This window comes from Marmota monax, unplaced genomic scaffold, assembly GCF_021218885.2.
Source record: "Marmota monax isolate L192 unplaced genomic scaffold, Marmota_monax_Labrador192_F-V1.1 WCK01_AAM20220418_F8-fsc00008, whole genome shotgun sequence".
Taxonomy (NCBI): Eukaryota; Metazoa; Chordata; class Mammalia; order Rodentia; family Sciuridae; genus Marmota; species Marmota monax.
Genome location: NW_026694432.1, coordinates 22,700,704 through 22,721,420, shown reverse-complemented (window position 1 = coordinate 22,721,420; position 20,717 = coordinate 22,700,704). Strand labels below are relative to the sequence as shown.

General features: G+C 38.8%; 2 protein-coding genes across 7 annotated transcripts; one reads left to right on the top strand and one right to left on the bottom strand.

Annotated features, from left to right (window-relative positions):
• The first annotated feature begins 1,128 nt into the window (after positions 1-1,128).
• On the top strand, positions 1,129-4,668 carry Pnrc2 (proline rich nuclear receptor coactivator 2). The gene is made up of 3 exons (XM_046468452.2): positions 1,129-1,310; positions 2,132-2,337; positions 2,691-4,668. Exon 3 carries the CDS (start codon positions 2,709-2,711, stop codon positions 3,126-3,128), a length of 420 nt encoding a protein of 139 aa, XP_046324408.1. The 5' UTR covers positions 1,129-1,310; positions 2,132-2,337; positions 2,691-2,708; the 3' UTR covers positions 3,129-4,668.
• Positions 4,669-5,669: 1,001 nt separating this feature from the next.
• Srsf10 (serine and arginine rich splicing factor 10) lies at positions 5,670-19,025 on the bottom strand. Of its 6 annotated transcripts, XM_046468451.2 has the most exons (7): positions 18,794-19,020; positions 17,312-17,416; positions 13,665-13,768; positions 12,313-12,475; positions 11,945-11,998; positions 11,712-11,813; positions 5,670-8,447 (listed from the first exon to the last, which is right to left on the bottom strand). In XM_046468451.2, exons 1-7 carry the CDS (start codon positions 18,856-18,858, stop codon positions 8,387-8,389), a joined length of 654 nt encoding a protein of 217 aa, XP_046324407.1. In that variant the 5' UTR covers positions 18,859-19,020; the 3' UTR covers positions 5,670-8,386. The 6 variants fall into 6 exon arrangements, with proteins under 6 accessions (XP_046324407.1, XP_046324405.1, XP_046324404.1 ...); XM_046468449.2 differs by lacking the exon at positions 11,712-11,813 and having other exon boundaries at positions 11,945-11,995; positions 18,794-19,023; XM_046468448.2 differs by lacking the exon at positions 11,712-11,813 and having other exon boundaries at positions 18,794-19,015.
• Between the last annotated feature and the right edge of the window lie 1,692 nt (positions 19,026-20,717).

Genomic DNA, 20,717 nt, shown 5'->3' with positions numbered 1-20,717 from the left:
ACTAAAATAGTAGTTGCTTTGCGGTTTATCTTATTTGAATATGATTAACACCAGAAATTCCCTTAAAAATATCTCAAAAATATCTTGTCTTACCAAATTACATTAACGAATTTCATCATTAGACATGCAGTAACTTTTCTTAATGGCTAGAATATAGGGGTTTGGGTTAGACTGCGAGGTGGGGCGGGATTTATAAGTCAATACCAATAAATTCTGTTAAAAGACAAAACAAAAACAAAGCTGTAGTTCTATCTAGATACACGTGTTCTCACATCCCCTCACAAACGAATTATAAAGTGGTGAGGTTAATTTTGCACCATTCACCCCCAAACTGTTCATATCCGTAGAGATTAAGCGTTCACTTTTACAACGTTCACTTTGGGTTACTTATAAATTCATCACAAACAAGTTGCCCTCTGCCCCTCCCGGCACCTTGCTGGCATATCAACGCAATATTTTCTTTCTCCCTCTTTTTCACTAAAAAAAATGAGGCAGCGTAGGTCACGAGGGCGCAGCCGTCACCCTCCCACAGCTGGTGGCACACTCAGTAACTTGGCCTCGGCGCGGAGCTCAGAACGATCCCCGGGTTCGCCCCGGATGAGTGCGGCGGGACAGCCGCGGGCCTCGCAGGGCAGTGAGACGAGGGCTCTGATCGGGCCGGACCCGCGGGGACCCGCGGGAGGAAGTGAAGGGTGCAATCCAGCGTCGCCAACGCCTCCGCACGACCCGGCGCCGCGGGCTTCGGGACGCGCAGGAACCGCGGGACAGGAGGGGCGGTGGGCGCCGGCCGCAGGGACCGGCTTTCTGAATGTCTCCCGCGTATGTTAGTCCCTCCGTGACGCGGGGACTCGGCTCCGGAGCAACATTCCCTCCCGCGGCCCTCCGGGAGGCTGCGCGGGAGGCGGCTGCGCTCCGGGGAAGCCAGCGGCCCGGGTCTCACGAGCGGAGGCCGCCGCGGCCCGGCAGTTACTCCCGACATGCTCCTCCCGGAGGATTTCAAACCCTCACAACAGCCTCCCCGCCCTCGCCCCCGGCCTGCCCCAGCAACAGGCGGTGGCCCGCTCCTCATTGGCCGGGCCCCGCGCCGCCGCGCGCCGATTGGCCGCGGAGCTCCGGCCCCGCTTCTGCGCTCGCCGCCACCTCCATTTTGATGGTAGAGGCAGGAGGAGGTCGGCTCTCAGACGTAGGGTGGTCAGCAGCCAGCTCGTCGGCGCTTGTGGGCTTTGTTCGATCCTTGCCTCATCTCTCCCTGGAAAGGGAGGGAGGCCTCGACGTCGAGAGGGAGCCGCCGCAGTCCGAGCTTGAAGTCGGTGAGTGGCGGCGGCGCGGCCATGTTGGCCGCCGGGCTCCCTATTGTTGGGGTCCGAGACGGGGAGCGATCCGCGAGCCGGGCGGCGCGGACCCGGAGGGGACTCCCGGGCTCGGGGGCAGCCCCCCGCCGGGCCGAGCGGACCGCAGCCGGGAGTGACCCTGTCGGGAAGTGTAGTTTATGTAGGTCATTAGAACTGGAAGGCCCTGGCACCCTGGTGGAACGAAGGGGCGGTTTGGTAACTTGGTTCCCGGACCGTCACACGGAAGTGAAGCGCGGGTCAGCTCTTGGTGGACTCGCGTGTGTACGTGTGTGAATTTACGTTGTGGCTCGGAAAACTAGTTATGGGAGTGATGGCCAAAGGAAGCACCTTGTTTGCATGGTGCGGACGGTGACGGAGGGGCGGCTGGGTGGTGTCAGAGACTGGGACTGGAACTCGGTTATTTCCTGCGGTGCGGGGAGGGAACCCGGGCCTCGCAGCGCCAGGCCAGCCCGAGGGAACTTCAGAAGCATGGTCTTGAGAAAATCACCCGTAAGCATGTCCTGGTGTGGCCAACGCCACTCTAACATTTTGGTCACAAACACGTGAGTGAATCTTCTCTGGGAAGAAGATAAAAACAAAAGGTCGTGAACTTGCACCAACACTTATAAAATTTCTGAGTGCTTAAAATGAAGAAAACCATTTTCAGAGACAGATTATTTTCTTGAAAACTTTTTGTTAACGAAGTAGCATTCTTTTAAACAATTTGTTTAGTTAATTTAAATGATCACTTTCTCTTGTTTTTTTGAATTGAAGTAATCAAGTAATCTTTACTTTTCTAGCTAGGACTTCTCTCAAACTTGTGTGCTGAGGAGACTCAGATGTTGGCCTCAGCTCCTAGGCTGAACTCAGCAGATTGGCCCATGAAAACTTCTGTATTGAGACAAAGGAAAGGATCCCTCAGAAAACAACACCTATTATCTTGGGCTTGGCAGCAAGGAAGAGGACAGGTAGTGGAAATCCTGCAATCGGAAAAGCAGACTGAAAGGTACAAAGCTCACATCATAATGGAGCAAACGTTTTATAATGAACCCATCCTAAAACATACTTTTTGAACAGGTTTTCATACTGATTTGTGGGTAAGCTCATCCTTCTTAGGAAAGGATGTGCATATAATAACGTGGGATTGCTTGCTTTAATTTTTGAGTTAAAAACAATGGAAGTACAACCCAGAGGACCAATTAATGCAAAAGGTGTAATCTCTTTTGTAACACCCCCTTAAGCATGTTTTACCCATTTTCAATCCTTCCCAAGATTTCTGGAGTTAAGAGCTTGAAGATACTTCTTAGTGTTTGAACTTTTCTTACTGAACTTTGACTCAGTATTTGTTTCCACTTACAGGTGACAAAGAAGCTGAAGATGGGTGGTGGAGAGAGGTATAACATTCCAGCCCCTCAGTCTAGAAATGGTAGTAAGAACCAACAGCAGCTTAATAGACAGAAGACCAAGGATCAGAATTCCCAGATGAAAATTGTTCATAAGAAAAAAGAAAGAGGACATGGTTATAACTCATCAGCAGCTGCATGGCAGGCCATGCAAAATGGGGGGAAGAACAAAAATTTTCCAAGTAATCCAAATTGGAATGCTAGCTTATCAAGTCCCACCCTACTTTTTAAGTCTCAAGTTAATCAGAACTATGCTGGAGCCAAATTTAGTGAGCCACCATCACCAAGTGTTCTTCCTAAACCACCAAGCCACTGGGTTCCTGTGAACTTTAACCCTTCAGACAAGGAAATAATGACATTTCAACTTAAAACCTTACTTAAAGTCCAAGTATAAAATAAGATATAAAGTACTAATGTTTAAATTTAGTTTATAATAAAGTTGTCAGTTGGTCTGAAACAAATTACAGATTCACTAGGGAGTTAACCAATTTGTGTAAAACTGCTTATTAATGTATGAATATTAATCAAATTTCATCTCATTTGTTTTACATATTGTGTGCACTGTAATATAATGGTGGTTATCAGTGCAACTTAAAATAATTGAACTTGATAAGTGTTCTCAATTGAATAGCTTTTAAGTGAAAACCAAGTTTATATTGGGAATGGTAAAGGAATCAACTTTTTATATTTTTATTGGGGGAATATTGTAAAAGATTCATGGATAAGTAGATTTACTTGTAGTGAATCAGATTAAGCATCTAGCTGAGACAAGGATTGAAAACTAGGTGGACATTTGAAAGTTTAATGTCCCAGAAAGCCAAACTAGTAACACGCCAACAACATAATGCACTGCCAAGAAAGAATGTGAATTTTTAATAGTTGCATTTTACTAAATTGCAGTGATCAATGTGTAAAGGGCACTTAGGGTTTATTAGAATGAGGCACAGTATGCAGTATAAGGTGCCCTGTTTCTTAAATTGCAATGGATAGGTGTCTGCCAATAAATGCACCCAAACCATTTTTTATAGAAAAAGTGTTGAGCACTTGATAGCGCTATTACAGAACTGCAAAGCTATTCTGACAGTGATCTGGCCTCATATCCCTGCAAAGCTTAAAGTGGGGAGTTGTATAATGTGAAAGTTCAAAGTACCTAGGGGAGAAGAGCCATGTAAATACATGTAATAAACTTGTAGCATATGTAAAGTCTTCTTGGCCTACAAAAATAGAATATTTTAGTATGAATTTGCTGAATGTAGAAAGACCATGGACTGTTTTTTTATACTATGGCCTAATTTTAAAGGTCCAGAATTGTTTTTAAAGTTTCCCCTCATGCTAAAGTGCCAGTGTATGTGTCATAATTGATTTGGTTGTAAACTATATTACAAAGTAAATCCTAATGTAATTAAGTTTTGTATTATAACTAAAAAAGTCTAAGCTGCTAAAAGATTTCCTACTTTTAGGAGATGTAAAATGCAGTACAGGATTCCTCTACCCTCCAGTCTATAAACCCAAAGATTCATTTTGGCTTTCACCAGTTCTTGTAACCAATGATACAAATCTAAATTGTATTTGGTGCCAGTGAGTGGTTTTTTTGTCATAGTAAGTACAACCCAGGGGACCACTTTTTTAAGATGTAATCTCTTGCATAACACCCCTTTAGGCATGTTTTTACCAATCTTAAGGGAAAATGCTAAATATGACAGCCTAATAGCAAGTTAGAAAAGTACATGGGCCAATTAAAGTCCTGATAATGCCCTACTTTCTAATTTTGCATCTTTGATGTTAAAACAGGCTAAGTTATATTACACTAAATGAATTTAGATGAACTATTGCCCAAGTCAAATATTGAATATACTAAAGGCAAAATTTATGTAGTACTTATTGTACGATATGAATTTGAAACATGAAATTAAAAAATAAAAATTTTCTCCCCAGTGGCTCTTTATTATTTTGAAAACTGTTATGACTGCTGAATCTTAGAATGTACATAACTGAAATGTGATAGGAATGTTGGCTTGAAGAGACTAATATACTGTTTAATAGCTGGTTTGACAGTTATGCAATTTTTGCTAGTTGGGCTCAAGCCCCCAAAGCAGTATTTGCCTGAACTATGCAAAAGTTTTGAAAACCCAGTAAAATAGATCTTTCTATATTCTAAGATGTTTTCAGTTTCCAGAGTAAAATAGGAAAAAAGAGCTCAAATTGGCAGGAACCCATGTGTTTTAAGTATGTGAAGGAACCCTTTGAATTGGCTTTCTAATGGACAGGCTCCCAACCTATATAGGGTGCCTTAAACTACTTGAATAATCCCAGTAAACGCACAGCTGTAAACAAATTTGTAAGTATGGTACTCATTTTCTTTTTGTCTGTGCATAATTTCTATGAAAAATAGTGCCAAGAACTGCCAAGTTCTCTGATGCAGCACTGCAAATGGGGTTAGCAGACTCAATAATGTGAGGGAACCTGAATAAAAAGTCAATGATAATATGAACATTTCATATTATTAGAGCTAGTTAGAAAATACTAATTGTGGATAACCTTCAGAAAGTGTGCTGGCATGAAACCAATATCAAAGCTCATGTGAAAATCAAAAAACAGTTTACAGATTCAGTTATACTTCCAGTGGGCCTTTTAATACATGTAATTCCAGTTTGTCCTATGTTTTGATAGTGGGCAGGTAAGTTTCATTGGAATTCAGGCCCATAACCTACCTTTAAATCCCAAGTAGTTTCTTCCCCCAAAGAAGCATAAAGTGGCAGTAGGGTGATAAAGGGTTTTAGGCAAGTTTCCCCCAGTGTGTTTTATTTGAATTCTCATAGGCAATTTCTTAAAATCCAAGAGAATATATCTCCAAAACTTCTTAAAAACAAATGAGGGGAACGTCTACCACGGTAGTTGTATCTGTAAGACAGAGCAAAATCTAAAAAAAACAAGATTTGTTGGCTCCTAGACCAGTTTATTATTTCACTCTCCAGCATTCAAAGAAATGTGATCTGCAAAAACTAGATACAAAGGCCTTTTACTTCTTTACAAACTACTGTTATCAATGAAATGAATTTACATGCCTTACTTTTTATTCCAAAAGAAAAAAAAAAACTCCATCTTTTAACACAAGGGTGAAACTGCTTTACAAATACACAGAACATCATAAAGATAACCAACACTGTTGGAAGAACGGGTAGAGGAAAAGACCCCAGAAGGCACCTTTTCCAGGACTAGCAGAATGTCTTACAGATGTCAACAGCTGAAGATAAACAGGTTGCTTACTTCACCTATTAAGTCATCACTATTTAAAAAATGAGTATTGTTCACACCTGGGATTCCTAAAAGCCCCAAAGGTCCTCTTAGTAGGATGTCATTAATTCCAAACTATTGCTCAAGTCACAGCGTTCCCATTTCAAAATATAATCCTGGGACATGGAAAAATAAAATACAATGAAAAAACCTGTTTTGAGACTGGAACTTGGAAAGTCAGGCTATGATGAGTCTGACCCACAGAGCCTGTCAGATATAGCAATCTAATTTATAAAAGTTACCATTATATTACAAAATTGAGAAATGAAGCCGGGTATGCAAAATTATATCACATGGAAGGTGTTCTGTAAATTGACAACTTTTTCTCACCTGCAAAATGGGTATAGTATTCATTTTCCAGGTATGTTTTTGGGATTAAGCAGCAGTATATGACAAGCATATGGTTTGGCAAATTAGGTACTTGATGATATTGATAAGTTTTTAATATTATATGGGAACAATCACATATAACAATGCACTGTAATTCAACAGGAGCCCAAACCACATGGACTTAACAAAACCAAAGACTAGTAAAATAAGAGAGGTTATGTGGCCACTAATTTTTTTTTTTTTATAAAGGAAAATCTCAACCAAATATGCAACTTAATTCTACTCCCTGGAACCCATCAATTCAAAAGGAAATGGAGAGGGAGGTAGAGGACAAAACACGCAGGAACTACAGATACTGTTTTGAAAGATCACACAGGACCTCTACCCTTAAGAATTACCAATTCAATGTTCAACACTAATGATAAAATTATGTAAGGGTATAAGAACTCAAATCTGTAATCTTTACTTGAAGCAAACTCTACATTCCATTATCACTTTTTATCTTCTTGAAAATAAAGCTGCTTTAAGAACATTTTCCAACAAAAATCAATCAAGTCAGAATTTATGGACTCTAACCTGAAACTTAAGTGCCTGGGCAAGTTAAAACAAAATTTTTATAGGGATAAAAATACCTCAATTTTAGACCTCCTTTCAGGCTTGTATATTCTACCATATTTTCAAAATTCTTTTAAATTTAAAGGCTTAAATTCCATTTCCAGATTTCAAGATGAAAATTAAATGTGAGGGAATCAATATGATAAACTTTATATCCTAATAAGGAACTAAGGAATCCAAAACATTTTGTGACACTACAAAAGGTATTTATTCACTATACACAGAACATGTCCCCTGTAAGATGTACACGTAAATGACTAAGAAGTATAATTTGGTGAACATTTTTTCAATTACAGAACATACTAAATCAGCTGGGGTACCAGCTGTCTGCCTCCAAATAATCTAATTATAGCACCCAGGATCTCCTTTATAGCTAATGCAAAATTAAATATTTATTTTTGGGATTACTTCCTTATGTGTGTGATTGAGGCAGAGTTAACAATTTAGTAAGTAGTATATTACAGTCACTACACAATAAATCAGTTTATTACAAGTTAAAACATTTTTCATTATTTGTATTAATGGGATGCAAACAAATAGATACTTGTAAAAGGCAGAAAACCAGAAAATTACTTATCTTTGATAGTATACTGGGTTTTATAATTATATTAGGATATGAATGGTGTAAAATATTGTTATAATACACCTCAAAACAAGGCCATATTATAACAATTCACTAGATTGTGCTCAGTAGACATTTATTGAATAAAGGAATTATTAATCATTCTTTCCCCAATTATCCAGTACAATGCTTTGCCCATGATAAGGGCTCAATAAATATTTGCTGAACATACTGACTATGAAAGAGGTGAGAAGAGATGGGCCCTCTCAGTTGGATGTCAAGTATAATTGGAATTTACCTGGGAAAGAGAGTGGTTAAAGAAGATGTAAACTGCATGTGGTACAAGTAAATAAACTCAGATGGCAACAAAGCAAACAAGCAGAAAACACTGGCACCAGAATAAACAAAGGCAAGACGTGCCAATAATGGCATAAATGGAACTGACTTTTAAGAGATAACCAAGAAAAAGTTTATATTGGACCATACCTTTTCCCACCCAATTCAGTTTGAGACAGACCAATAGAGGCACTGTAAGAGACTATGGCTGTCTTCCTTGATATTCAGACATCCTAGTTTCCAGTAATTTATTATGGACCTGTTACCCATGAATCAATATAAACCTGTTCATATTTAGGGATTAGTTTCCACAAGTACAAAGTTGAATTTCCTTTTATTTGTCCTAAAATGCTTACTTTCAAACTCGAAGGGACTTCAATTATTCCATGTAGTTTTCGATAATTCTTTTATCTTTTCAGACCAGAGTCAAAATATTCGTACAGTATTCATACTGCAGCACCTTCCACCCACCCTTTGGTCGCTTGAACTGCCCTTCTTTGGTTCTTTTTCCGCTTTCAGATCTTTCTTGAAGTGTAGTAAGCAGAACTGTACTGGGTATTCCAGCTGCAGTTTGGTCTTAAATAAAAGAAGGATGTTTGTCAGTTTGGTTTTCTTTATTCTTCTCTGTGGTATACAGGATTTTGTTAGTTGAACTGGATGTAGCAGCTTACTGGGTCAAATTTTCAAGAGAATAGTACAGTAGTTCCCAGGTCTCTCCCCTAGGTTGTAACTTAAGAGCTCATACTCTATGTAGCACTATCTCTTCTTCTTGCTTACTTTGCTTAAAAAAAAATGCAGAGGGGTCTCAGGTAAAAAGAGGTGAAATGTTAGCCCTCACTTGTGTGTTGATATGACTATTCAATATTAAGCCCAGTGCCAGACACAGAAGATTCTCAATAACTGTGAAACCCATCAATGATGTGACCCAAAATTAGCTCACTGGTATGAAAAGATCCTCATTACATATCAGTAAGATCCTAACTATCGTGAGTTCAAATGCAGTATAATCCTTGTGAAGCTGTTAGGTAAGCTATTTAATAGATAATATAAAAGCTTCTCAAGAAAATGGTGTTGAGTCTAAAAATAAATTAACAACGGAAATTAAAACATTAGGCCTTCTAATTCTAAACAGACTGAAAAATTTCATAGGCTCTAACCAACTTCTCTCAAATTATAGTCTGTTTAAATCTAATCCTGACTAGTCCTTTACTGCCTTTTCTTTGTGCCTCAGTTTCCTTATCTGTGACAGAGAGAAAATAAAAGCATTTTTCTTCTCATAGGGTTTTGTGGAGAGTGAATGAATCAACACACAGCCCCTTGAACAGTGTCTGGCACGTGGTAAATACTTAATAAAATAAATTACCTGCTATCAATGTAAAAGTAGCCAGAATTCAACCCACATAACACCTGCACTACTCCCCCTCAGTGGTTATCACTTAATAAATGCTCACCAACATTCAATGAAAAAGAATTTAAAATCATGTCATAAACATAAGGCCCAATGTATCTTGTTTAGGAAGGGGGGACAGAATTATTGATCCAGCCATCAATGAAAGTATAAATTTAAAACTAGCAGGCCCAAATTTAATTTTAATATGTATCTTAACATTATCAAATAACCTCTTAGGTTAAGAGGCTTAATGAGCAATCATGAATGACATACACAAGGAGGTCTTAAATACTATGTAAAAGATGTAGACTTCTGATAAGTCCTATCATTTCCAAAGTAAGTTATGCCTAGTGCAACACTGAATAAAAATATTCCTAAATCTACAAAGGACTGTTTTCATTATTTTAGAATCATATCCAATACTATAATAATTCCAGTTAATCATTATTTCCTTCATTTTGTTTTTATTATAGCATGTTTGCTTAATTTACAGCAAGCAGAAAATAAGCTGGGTCTTGTTTTGATCCAAACATTGATGTTTTTAAAGGTTGTACACAATATTTGTTAAAAAGAACATATAAAAATACCTTTTTAGAAGCTTCTATAAGAAAGAAAATACAAAGTTTAACCCCACAACTTTCCTCTTTGCTAGAACTGCAAACTACTGCTACAGTTTTAAATAGACTTTTTGTTGTTTAAACTATACATCCAGGAAAATCTAAAAAAATTAAAGAAACGTGCATATAAATGATTGCATAGCAGAACATGAACATTAACTGCAAACAGTAAAGAAATGAAAGTTAGAAATACTATCAAATATACAAAGGTTGTAGAATCAATCCTTTAAACACATTCCACAAACAGTATTTAAAAACCATCTCTTTTGTTCTTTACAGGCTAGGCCTAGATTTCTAAAACCAAAGTTGAAGAAAATAATCCTCTAAAGGAATTGTTTCCCCACAATACTTCTTACTTCTTTCTGCAAGCAAGCAAGCAATCTGAGATTTTAAAAGATGCTAGCTTTTTACTCTGAAATGAGACTGGACATTTCAAGTCACTTTTAATTGCCTCCAAATGATCATTCAGAGAAATACTAGAAATTATAAATAGTTAATGATATTACTTCTCCATTTTTAGTCACGTATGACATTGATAATCAAAATTCAAGAGGTGGCTCTTGCTTAAAACTAACCCTTTTTCCAAAATTATTTTTAATTTCATGGCACCTCAGAATCATCTGCCTAGAATGGGAGTGTTCTCTTTCAATGTGCCTCACATTAAACAAACAGAGGTGTGAAGAGCAAGCCTCCCTCATAAAGAGGTAAGCTAAATCTGATACAAATGCACAAGACGAGGGCTCTAAGCATCAAAATTCATTCTTTTATGCTATACACGCACATACACACACACACACCCCTACTGTGAAACAATTTACTTGCATCTAACAGCAGTAAGAAAACTAAGCAACAATGCCTCTTAAATTTTAGAGTAACTATATTAAGAACATTCTTTTCCCCTTAAAAATTATTTGTCATCATTGACCTGCTCAAATTTTAAGGGGAGCTTTTCTGATGTTTTCATGTTCCAAACCTTCATAGAAACCAGAAAGGAAAAAAAAAAAAAAAAAAAAAAGCAGTGAAGGCTCCATGTTTCAGTCAAAAACTTAATCTCCCTGAAAATGTTACTTAACCAAGTTGGCATCATTCCCCAAGACAGTGGGGTTAACAAAAGAACTATTCCACACTGTATCATAAATAAACTATTATCACGGGCCTAGACATCTTGACAAGACATAAAGGTCCACCCTGAACCTAAATGTGTCTGAGCAGTCAGTGTTGTACTGTGGCTACAACTTCACTTTTGTATCATTCCATCTTATTAGCAAGCTACATTTCTAGGTTAACAGTTTCTACCAAATATGGATATGAAAGTTTATTTTTAATAAGACAATGTTGCAAATTATGGTCAACCAACATCTTTCCACCAAATACTTCAAGCATAAAAAAATGAGAATCTTTACAAAAATATACAGAGACACCACAAATTGGTAGCTGCCCATAACATTAAACAAACTGGACTCTTAAGAGTGGCTTCTCAACAGCATATCATTTTAATTATAACCATTGCCTGGTACAGGGAAAACTAACAAGTGTTTTTTACGCATCATTGCAACATTGTATTCCTGATAATTTAAGTATACCAAACTATGAGTAAATGAATGATACATGCCTAAAAATTATCATGGTTTATACTATCAGTGGCCACTGGACTTAGGACTAGTCCAAGACCTTGATCTAGATTTTGACCTAGACCTAGACTGTGATCTTGACTGAGATTTGGATCTAGGTGGTTCTTTTTTCCTTGATTCCTTTTCATATCTTGAGCCAGACTTATAATGTGTTTTGGAATCTGTTTTAGAAGTGCCTCTAGTTTTGGTGTGAGATGCAGACCTAGAACGTGATTTAGCCTTCATTTCTTTCTTGGGCTGGGACTTGGACCGTGATCTTGAATTGGATTTAGATCTTGAAAAAGATCGATTTCGGTGTTTGAATCTTTCAAAACAGAGGAGAGATACAATTAGAGTAAAAATTAGATTCTATATTAATCAAATTTGTTATTTTTAGAGCAAAAGTTCACTCTGAATTGAAAAACAGGAGTCTTTTTTCAAAGCAAAGTTATTTACCTATCATTGTCGGAATGGCTTCTGCTACGCCGTGGTCTTCCAGTCGGTCTACTGCTAAAAAGCATATCAGAAAAAGCAAACAGTGACAAATGTCTACTTATAGGTCTTAAAACTTCAATCAAAACACTATTTTAGTCTCAACAAAGTATTCAACACATAAAGCACACAAAAAGATAAAAATGCTAACAAACACATCCTCTTGTTTTTGAGACAGGATCTCATTATATTGCCCAGGATGGCCTTGAACTTCTGTATTCAAGCAATCCAACTGCCTCAGCCTCCCCAGTAGGTGGGACTACAGGTCCATGCCCCCATTCCTGACCACGAACACATCTTTTTATTAAAAACAGATCACTGTACAAACTTACTTTCTAGGACTATAAGATCTTCTATAGTTGTAATCAAAAGACCGACTTCTTGACCTCCTCCTTTCATAACTTCGGCTTCTAGAACGTCTGTATCTGTCATAATCATCATAGCGCGAAGAACTGTACACATTCCTCCCTTCCTTGGCTTTCATTTGATTTGGTGCTAGGAAATACACAGAACACAAATATTCAGAAACATTTGAAATTTTATTATTTACATCCTTAAATTGTAGGGGGGGAAAAAACAAGCCCACATTCCCTTCTTTAATACCAAAACAAAGGAATAATGTGTTTTGCAGTCTGTCTTAGAGATCCCTTTAGTTTTGGTAAGATGCAGATCTGAAAGATGACTGATAGAGCCTTCTTTTCTTTCTTGGGTTTGGTGAAGGTTATAAATATTAATCTTGGGTATTTATTTTCAAAGATGTGTATCACAAGACTACTTTATGTAAAAATGACACCATAATTTCCTTGGCTTATGCCTTATTTATACCTATATCTTTGGCCCTCAACTCTTACCTCACTCAATTCTATATAGAAACTTTATGTATGATTGTATATGTATATATAAAAAACAGGGAATATCTAGGAACCTATCACCTCATTCCAGAACAAGAAAATTAACAACTTATGTCTACCTAAAGTGCTTTTTTTTTTTTCTTCCAGTTTTAGGTAGACACAATACCTTTATTTTTTATTTTTATGTGGTGCTGAGGATCAAACCCAGAGCTTCATGCATGCTAGGCTAGCACTCTACCACTGAGCCACAACCCCAGCCCTTTAGCAGCTACCTTAATCTGTATTCTCTAGTATCTTCTCCAGGATCAAATAATGGTTCAGCCACAAGGAAGTCTACTTCACCCCAGTCTATACTCCTACCTCATTGAAATACAGCTAAAACCTGGTATATGCCTTGCATAATAATAAAAACAGAACACTAAAATAAGATCTACTCTAGGTTTAATCTGGATAGCCCCTCCCAGTCGATCAGTTCACTTCCATAGCCATGCACTCACATAACAATTATACTTTGAAGATCTTTTTTTTTTAAAGCTTCATTTTTCAAAATACCTTTGGTACTGAGAATCAAACCCAGTGCCTTGCATGTGCTAAGCAAGCACTCTACCACTAAGCTACAACCTCAGCCCCCTTTGAAGATCTCTACAACAAAGAAAATGGCTCAAGAGATCCAAATGTTATAAATTTTTATCCTTCTCAATTTCACTCCCAGTATATCACAGTTGATAGTATTGATCAACTTTTGATCTTTTGGGGTTGGAACAGAATATATTAATTGCAACAATGGTTTTCTAGAAATGATTTAAACTTATGTTAGGCATAATGGTACTTACTCTTTCGATCTCCCTGTGCAAACTGTATTTCGATTTGACGTCCACAAATCCATTTTCTGTCCAAATTATGTAAAGCATCTTCAGCATCACGAACATCCTCAAATGTGCTAAATGTTAAGGGGCTTGGGAAATTTTGCAAACTTTGATAATGAATCAAAGTTCAGTTGGTAGGTCTGGAACAATTCATAATGTCCTAATATTCTAAAAAAACCAACCAAATCTTACTTGTTACTTAGGCTGATTCAGCCATTAATATGCTTCACAACATAAAAGTACTTGTGATTTTCTAAAGCTAATCTTTTAGAAAAAACACATGAATACATGTTATCAGATCTGTTAGAGCTAAATCACCAAGTTATCCTATTAAAAAATTCCCAGTTTTAAGAATTAACTTTATAAAACAAGAAAGAGTAAGAAAAACAAGCCAGTGGATTCTATCCTGGGTGCCAAAAATTTCTTGAAACCAAAACAGCTTTCATATATTTGTTTTAAAGAAAAAAAAAGGAAAAGGCCAATAGTTCTTGTGTAAGCAAGCAATATATGCCTTACCTTGAGAAAAGATGAAAGCATAATTTCAAATGTATATTGCTATTTTTTCCCCAGTTATATCTAATATTATTATTTCAAATAGTTGTCTTCCTTGAGCTGCACTAGGAAGACAGGCTGCTAACCACTTGTGGGTATCAAGACAGTCAAGCAATACTCAAAACAATCACTATACCAAATGCATATTACATCCATGCAGATGGTAAAAGCATGCTATCAAGAAAAAACAGAACATGATAAGGATTCCTAAACTGGAAAGCCCCAGCCATGATACTAAATATATAGCTTCCTGCAAAGTAGTTTTGTTTCCAACTTGATAATTTCAAGATAACATTTACCAGTGTCAAATAGGATCTGCTGGTATTCATTTTTGATCTGAGAAGCTAAGTTGCTATGTCTTTCCCACTCATGTCAGCAGAACTCTGAGGGCTAGTTATTCTGTTCAAATGTAGCTCCTTTTCTAAAATCATTATTCTAACAGAAGTCAAATACACATTCAAGGCAATGTTTGATATAAAAGGTTTGGAAAGGGAGCCAAGTTTTGATTCGGATTATCATTTTACCCCATCAATAAGTAATTAAGTTAAGTAAATAAATAAATGTCCTTAAGTATGTCCATTTCTATTTCTTAGATTTGAAAACATTAGCACACAAGATTTGGAGAGCTTATTTAGAACTAAAACATTCCTGAAGTGACATATTCAAGACTGATAATATGAGTTACTTTAATTTCAGATGAAATGGTCTGCCTCAGCCTTACTAGACTTCTCTGTGTTCTGAAAAGAATTAAGGACTGTAGTGGGTCCCCAGATCTCTCTTCCTGGGGCCATTGTGTGTAAGTTAAATGGAAGGAGGTTTGCTCAATTTTTAAATAACCTGGCATTTCAAAATGAAAAGGCTGATGAAGAGACTCGGGACCTATAAATGAACACTCCTCAAGGTCAATGCAGTTGGGATCCAAACTAATCAAAAGGAATAAGCTCACTAAAGGGTATTCTACTTCTACTTTGCCACCCCAAGAGAGAATACTTAACAACTTTAAAAGGGCTATAAAAAATTATGGGCTGGATGGCAAGGTTCTACACTGCTCCTGTTAAGCCAAGGATAGGAAGAGAAGGCCAATTGGGAAGAGTCAGATAGGAGAGAGCATAGCAGGAGGGGCAGCCAAGTATCACTCTGATGCCAGTTATGAAGAAATTTGTACTTCAGGGTCTTTCCAAACATGAAACCGATAAGCCTGTGATATATTTCTTTTTTAACTATTTTAAGACCATAGTCGAGACTTACTGAACATGTATTTAAAAAATTACCACTTTTCGATTCCTTTGTATAATCACACTTTTCTAAAGGCTCAAATATCACCACTTGAGTCAAAAGTACTGCTGTGCTTGGTTTTCACACCATCCCAAGCCACGTAAAATCAGATCAAAATTATAAGTCAGAATGTATCACTACCTTTATTTACCAAGCCATCCATATATAGATATATCTTCTCTATAACAGTTTTGCAACTAAGTTCCACACTTGCTAGCCCTGCAGGAGTAACTTTGGCTTTTCCCTGTTAATACTTACTAGGACTCTAACTAGAAAGTTCTAAGGGACTTACTGAATATTTTAGTAGTAAGAATTCTTCCTGACCTCAAGTCCACAGCCCAAACCTTTGTTTTTGCAGGGAGATGATTTCACTGAAGGGAAGAAGCAAAGTCACCTGAAACTCTGGGTCAAGGATAGATTTCCCATACATCCCGGTTAGGTATCCATACTAGGGAGAAGGCCTTCTGCAACCCATTCAAGGCTAACTGATCATATGTGCTAAAGCAGTGCAGGGCCTACAAGCTTCAGAGTTAAGCTCCAGAAGTTAGGAATTTGTATGTTCCCGGAAGCCATTTAAAAATCTATAAGGTGTTTCTAGTGGATCTGACAGTATACGACCACCAGAGCTGTTTCAAGGTAGTCCCCAATGCATGCACTTGTCTCCCTTTTAAGCAGGGCTCTGTGGCTTGAGCCCAGAAATTCATGCTACTTCAAAGAGCCTCTGACCACCGGTCCAAAACCAAAATATGCCGAATTTAAGCTTAACAATATTACATCCGGTTACACTTTAACTTGATAAGCTAAGAGAGAGTGCATTTATACAAGACCACAATCACAACATCAAAGGCCCACACAAATCAAGTTACAGGTTTTGTCACTAGACCAAACCAAAATAACTTTTGAAAATTAACTGCTTATAAACCATTAAAAAAAAAAGAAGAAAGAAAAAGAAAAGAAAAAGGAAAAGTTATTCTGTAGGATACATCAGGTATGACTCCTTTAATCTTGGCCATCATTCAACTTCATCTTGACCTTTAACTCTTTAAGTGCTTGTCAGAAGGACTTGTCATGAGATGCTTGGCCAAATATGACAGATGGCTTTATCTTTAACTTTGAAAAACAACCTTTTCCCCCTTTGTAGATAAAGCGAGGCTTTGTCTCCCATTAGGCTTGTCCTTCTTCCAGCTTTTCTGTATTTTTTCTTTTCCCAAACTCTCCCTTCTCTTCAAGCCTGATCCTTAAGAGGTCTTTGGCTTGTCTACTTGCCTTAAGTGTTGAATTCTACTCTAAAAGTTCTTTCATGCTTTCTCTTTGGGGTCGCCATAACTGTACAGCTTTACATTCTGAGGTAACAACAGAGGACAGCAAATTAGGGGACAATATTAAAGAAGTTTACCTCATTTTTATACAATTTGTTTTTGATCAAGTGATTCAAATTAACAAACAAGAATACTAAACTTTAATTGCTAAGCACAAGAACATATTAACTTTTAATTTGACTTACATTAAAGGTGGTAGCAACCAGAGTGTATTCAAATTTAAATCACACATTATAATCACTGATTTGCGTTTCAGCATCATGAATGGGAATTTAAATATTTAACTATTTTTGGATTAATAAGAAAATAGTAAGAGCAATGTGAGTCAGAATTAATTTTCAAAAATTTGAAGACATAAGACATTTATTAGAGGACAAAAATAAACTGCTTTTTAGATGTTACCACTTACATAAACTTGAATTTCAAACTTCAACACCCCTCACTAATCAGCATCTGAAGAAAGGATATTGAACATAAGCAAATCCTCTTGGCCGTCGAGTGTAGAAATCAAGTGGAACATACACATCGACTATAGGACCATAACGACCAAATTCACGCCGTAAATCTTCAGACCTAAAACATCATGAAAAGAACTCAAATTTTTATGTTCATGCCCTTAAAAGAGTTTTATAAGTAGTAATTATTTGCCAATATTCTTAACAGAAGGAACTGTGATTAGTAACACTGTGTGACCTTTGGGTCTCAGTTGTATCCCTGCCCTAACTGACCTGAAACAGACAAGCATTCTAAATTTTGACATTAAGAGTCAATTGTAGGACCTGGGGACATAGCTCAGTTGGTAGAGTGCCTGCCTCACATGCACAAGGGCCTGGGTTCGATCCCCAGCACCACAAAAGAAGAAAAAAAAGCCAACTGTAATACACAAAATGTAATGGCAATATCTTTTTGATAAAGGAAAGCCAGGATCCAAGCATTTGAAAGATAAATGCAGTTTATGAGTCCATTCATTATTTTACATCACAACAGAAAAGACATGTAAGGAAACAATCAGAATTCTTAAATCTACAGCCTTCATTTTTCACAAAAGGTAGAGCGGTAAGGCTCTGGGTTTTTGGTTTTTCTTTTCTTTCTTTTTTTTTTTTTTTAACGGTATCAAATCAACTCTAATACTCTGGAAAATACCGAACAAAATTACCCCCAAATCATAGTGAGTCAATTAATTAGTGGTAGATAAGGTGTGTGGGGGACAGAAACAAAGCCTCAAATAAAAACAACTTTTAAACATTGTGAAAATGACAAAGGAGAGATTCTTCTAGATGCTAAAAGAATTATTGCTTTTCTCCCCTACATTGTTAAGACAGAAGAAAGTAAATCACAAAACGCAAATCGAAAAACACTTTGTTTGCAGGTTATTTATCAAATATTAAACATCGTCATGTAATAATAGCTCCTCCAAAAAAATTCTGTAGGCAATTCGAAGCAATTAAGGGGGCTGCTGAAAACAAAGCCTATTTAAGCCCAGTCTCTAAACACTACAAATACATGTAAAACAGCGGCGGGGGAAAAAAAGATAGCAAATGCTTTCCTCTCCCTCAATCCCGTTATTTCAATGCAATTTTCTTTTTTAATTAAAATAAACCAACCCACCCAGCTGCTGAGCGAGGGGGCGTGCACCCCGCAGAACCGGGACTGAGCTCTCAGGCAACGGGCGGCGGGCAGGCCGAGCGGAGGGCGCGGGCAGAAGGCCGACCGCGGCGGGGGAGGGGCCGCGCCGCCACGCGGCCCGCACATCCCGCGCGCCCTGCGGCCGCCTGGCTGGGCCCGATGGCCCAGGGCGCCGCCTCGCTCGGCGCGGCCTAGTTAGGGCGCCAAAGCGGTCGCGGGACCCGCCATCTTCACCCCGCCCTTCCCCCGGCCCGCCGCCGCTCGGTCCTCGGCGTGCGCCCGCGGCCTCCTCGCGCAGGCCCGGAATACCTGCCCTGTACCTACCTGGTGTCGTCGGCCACGTTCCTGACGAACAGAGACGTATTGGGGGGGCGCAGGTAGCGGGACATGACGGCGGCGCGAGTCTTGGCCAGGGGCAGTAACGGGCTCAGCAAACCGTCCGCGGCTCCGGCGGCGGCTCCTCAGACACAGACACAGACACACACACAGTCAGAGGACTCCGCTACGGCAACCACCCTCTTCTCGCGAGACTTCACTCCCGCCTCCACTCCCCCTTCCACCTCGGCGCAACGCCGGGCCCGGCAACGGTTCTTTCCCGCGAGATTACCAGGCTTGCGCCTGCGCATGCGGAGGGCTGGAGCGCGAGCTGCAGCCTCGGTCTCGTTCATTGGCTTCTAGCTTTGCCTCTTCCCCTCCCTTCCCAGCCCTCTCTTTCTTTCTTTCTTTAGTGATTCTTTTTCCCGCCTTTACTGGATTGCACCGCCTTCTCCTCCCCCACGAAACAAATTGCTTGGCCCCTAGGCCAAATTTTACATTTATTGCTAAATGGACAGAGGTTTTAGCATTAGAATTCAGAGAGACTGCCCTGTTGTGCCTAGGCTTTTATTGGATTCCTGACCACCAAGATACGAAATTTATCGCTTGTATTGAGTATACACACTCCCCGCGCAGCGGTGCTGGATTGCGTGCAGCCCACACCTTTCTCTGTTGTCTCCACCTATCCCCGCAGTTCCCTCCTGAGGTTAGGCCGACCAGTCCTTACATTCTAATCACTGTTATCATGTAGACTGTATTTGCTGCTAATGGCTTCCTGGGTGTGCAAAGTTCCTGTGTTGTAGTGGTTCTCAAACTTGTTGGGCTCCCTCACACCTGGAAGACCCCAAAGAGGTTTCTTTTTTTGTTGTTTTTGTTTTCTGGTGGTTGGTTGTAGTTCTGGGACTTGAAACCAAGGCAAGGGTTCTACTATTTAGCTACACCCCAGCACACCCTCCCCCCATGTTAAGTGTTTGTTACATCTACAATTACCGAATTTGAATTTAAAATGAGTATGTTAAGACTTGGTAACATGCATTCCACCACCCTTCATCAAACATGCATATGTAGCCTCTGAAAAACTCCATTCTGCATTTGTGGAGAATATGAACATGAAAAAGGCAAATAATATTTAGTCTACTTTTCACTTTGGAAAACTCCTGAGAATTATTCCTACTCTTATCAGACACGAGGGAGGGGCCTCTTGTTAGAAAATCCCTGGCATGCCAGGACCAAGCAGATAACAGGGACTCAAGTTTTAACTAAATGAACTTTTGTTTTAGATAAAGGCCCATAAAAGAATTATTTTTGCATCAATCAGTATCCAAGGCAATTAAGTGACTTGACACTTGGTATAGAGCTCTGTAGCAGAGCTATTGTTTCTACATTGATGTTTCCCCAGAAGCTTTGGGCACGTAATTTATTAAAATATTTATTGTTACCTTTTAATTGTCATATGTTTTGTTAGACGCCAGAAATTCAGTGATAAACAGCATGCAACTTATGTTTCTAGGGGATAGATAACCGAAAATAAGCAGGTAAACAACTAAAGTAGTTGCAGATTACAATATGAAGGAAATGGTAATGGGTTTCTTTGTTTTGTTTTTAACTTCTAAAACAGAGGGCTGTCAGGAAGGGCTTGCTGAGCTAATCTTCTCTGGTATTTTGTTACATGTTTTTTAGTGGCAAGGAAACAGACTTGTAGCTGGATGTGGTGGCGCATACCTGTAATGGCAGTGGCTCTGGAGACTGAGACAGCAGGATCTCAAGTTCAAAGCCAGCCTCAGCAACTTAGTGATGCCCTAAGTCTCAAAATAAGATTTTTCCTAGTTATAAGTATTATATGGTTGTTGTTAAGATTTGGGGAGTTGAAAACAATTTTTTTTTCTCTGGTACTGGGAATTAAACCAGGGGTACTTTACCCCAGAGCTACATC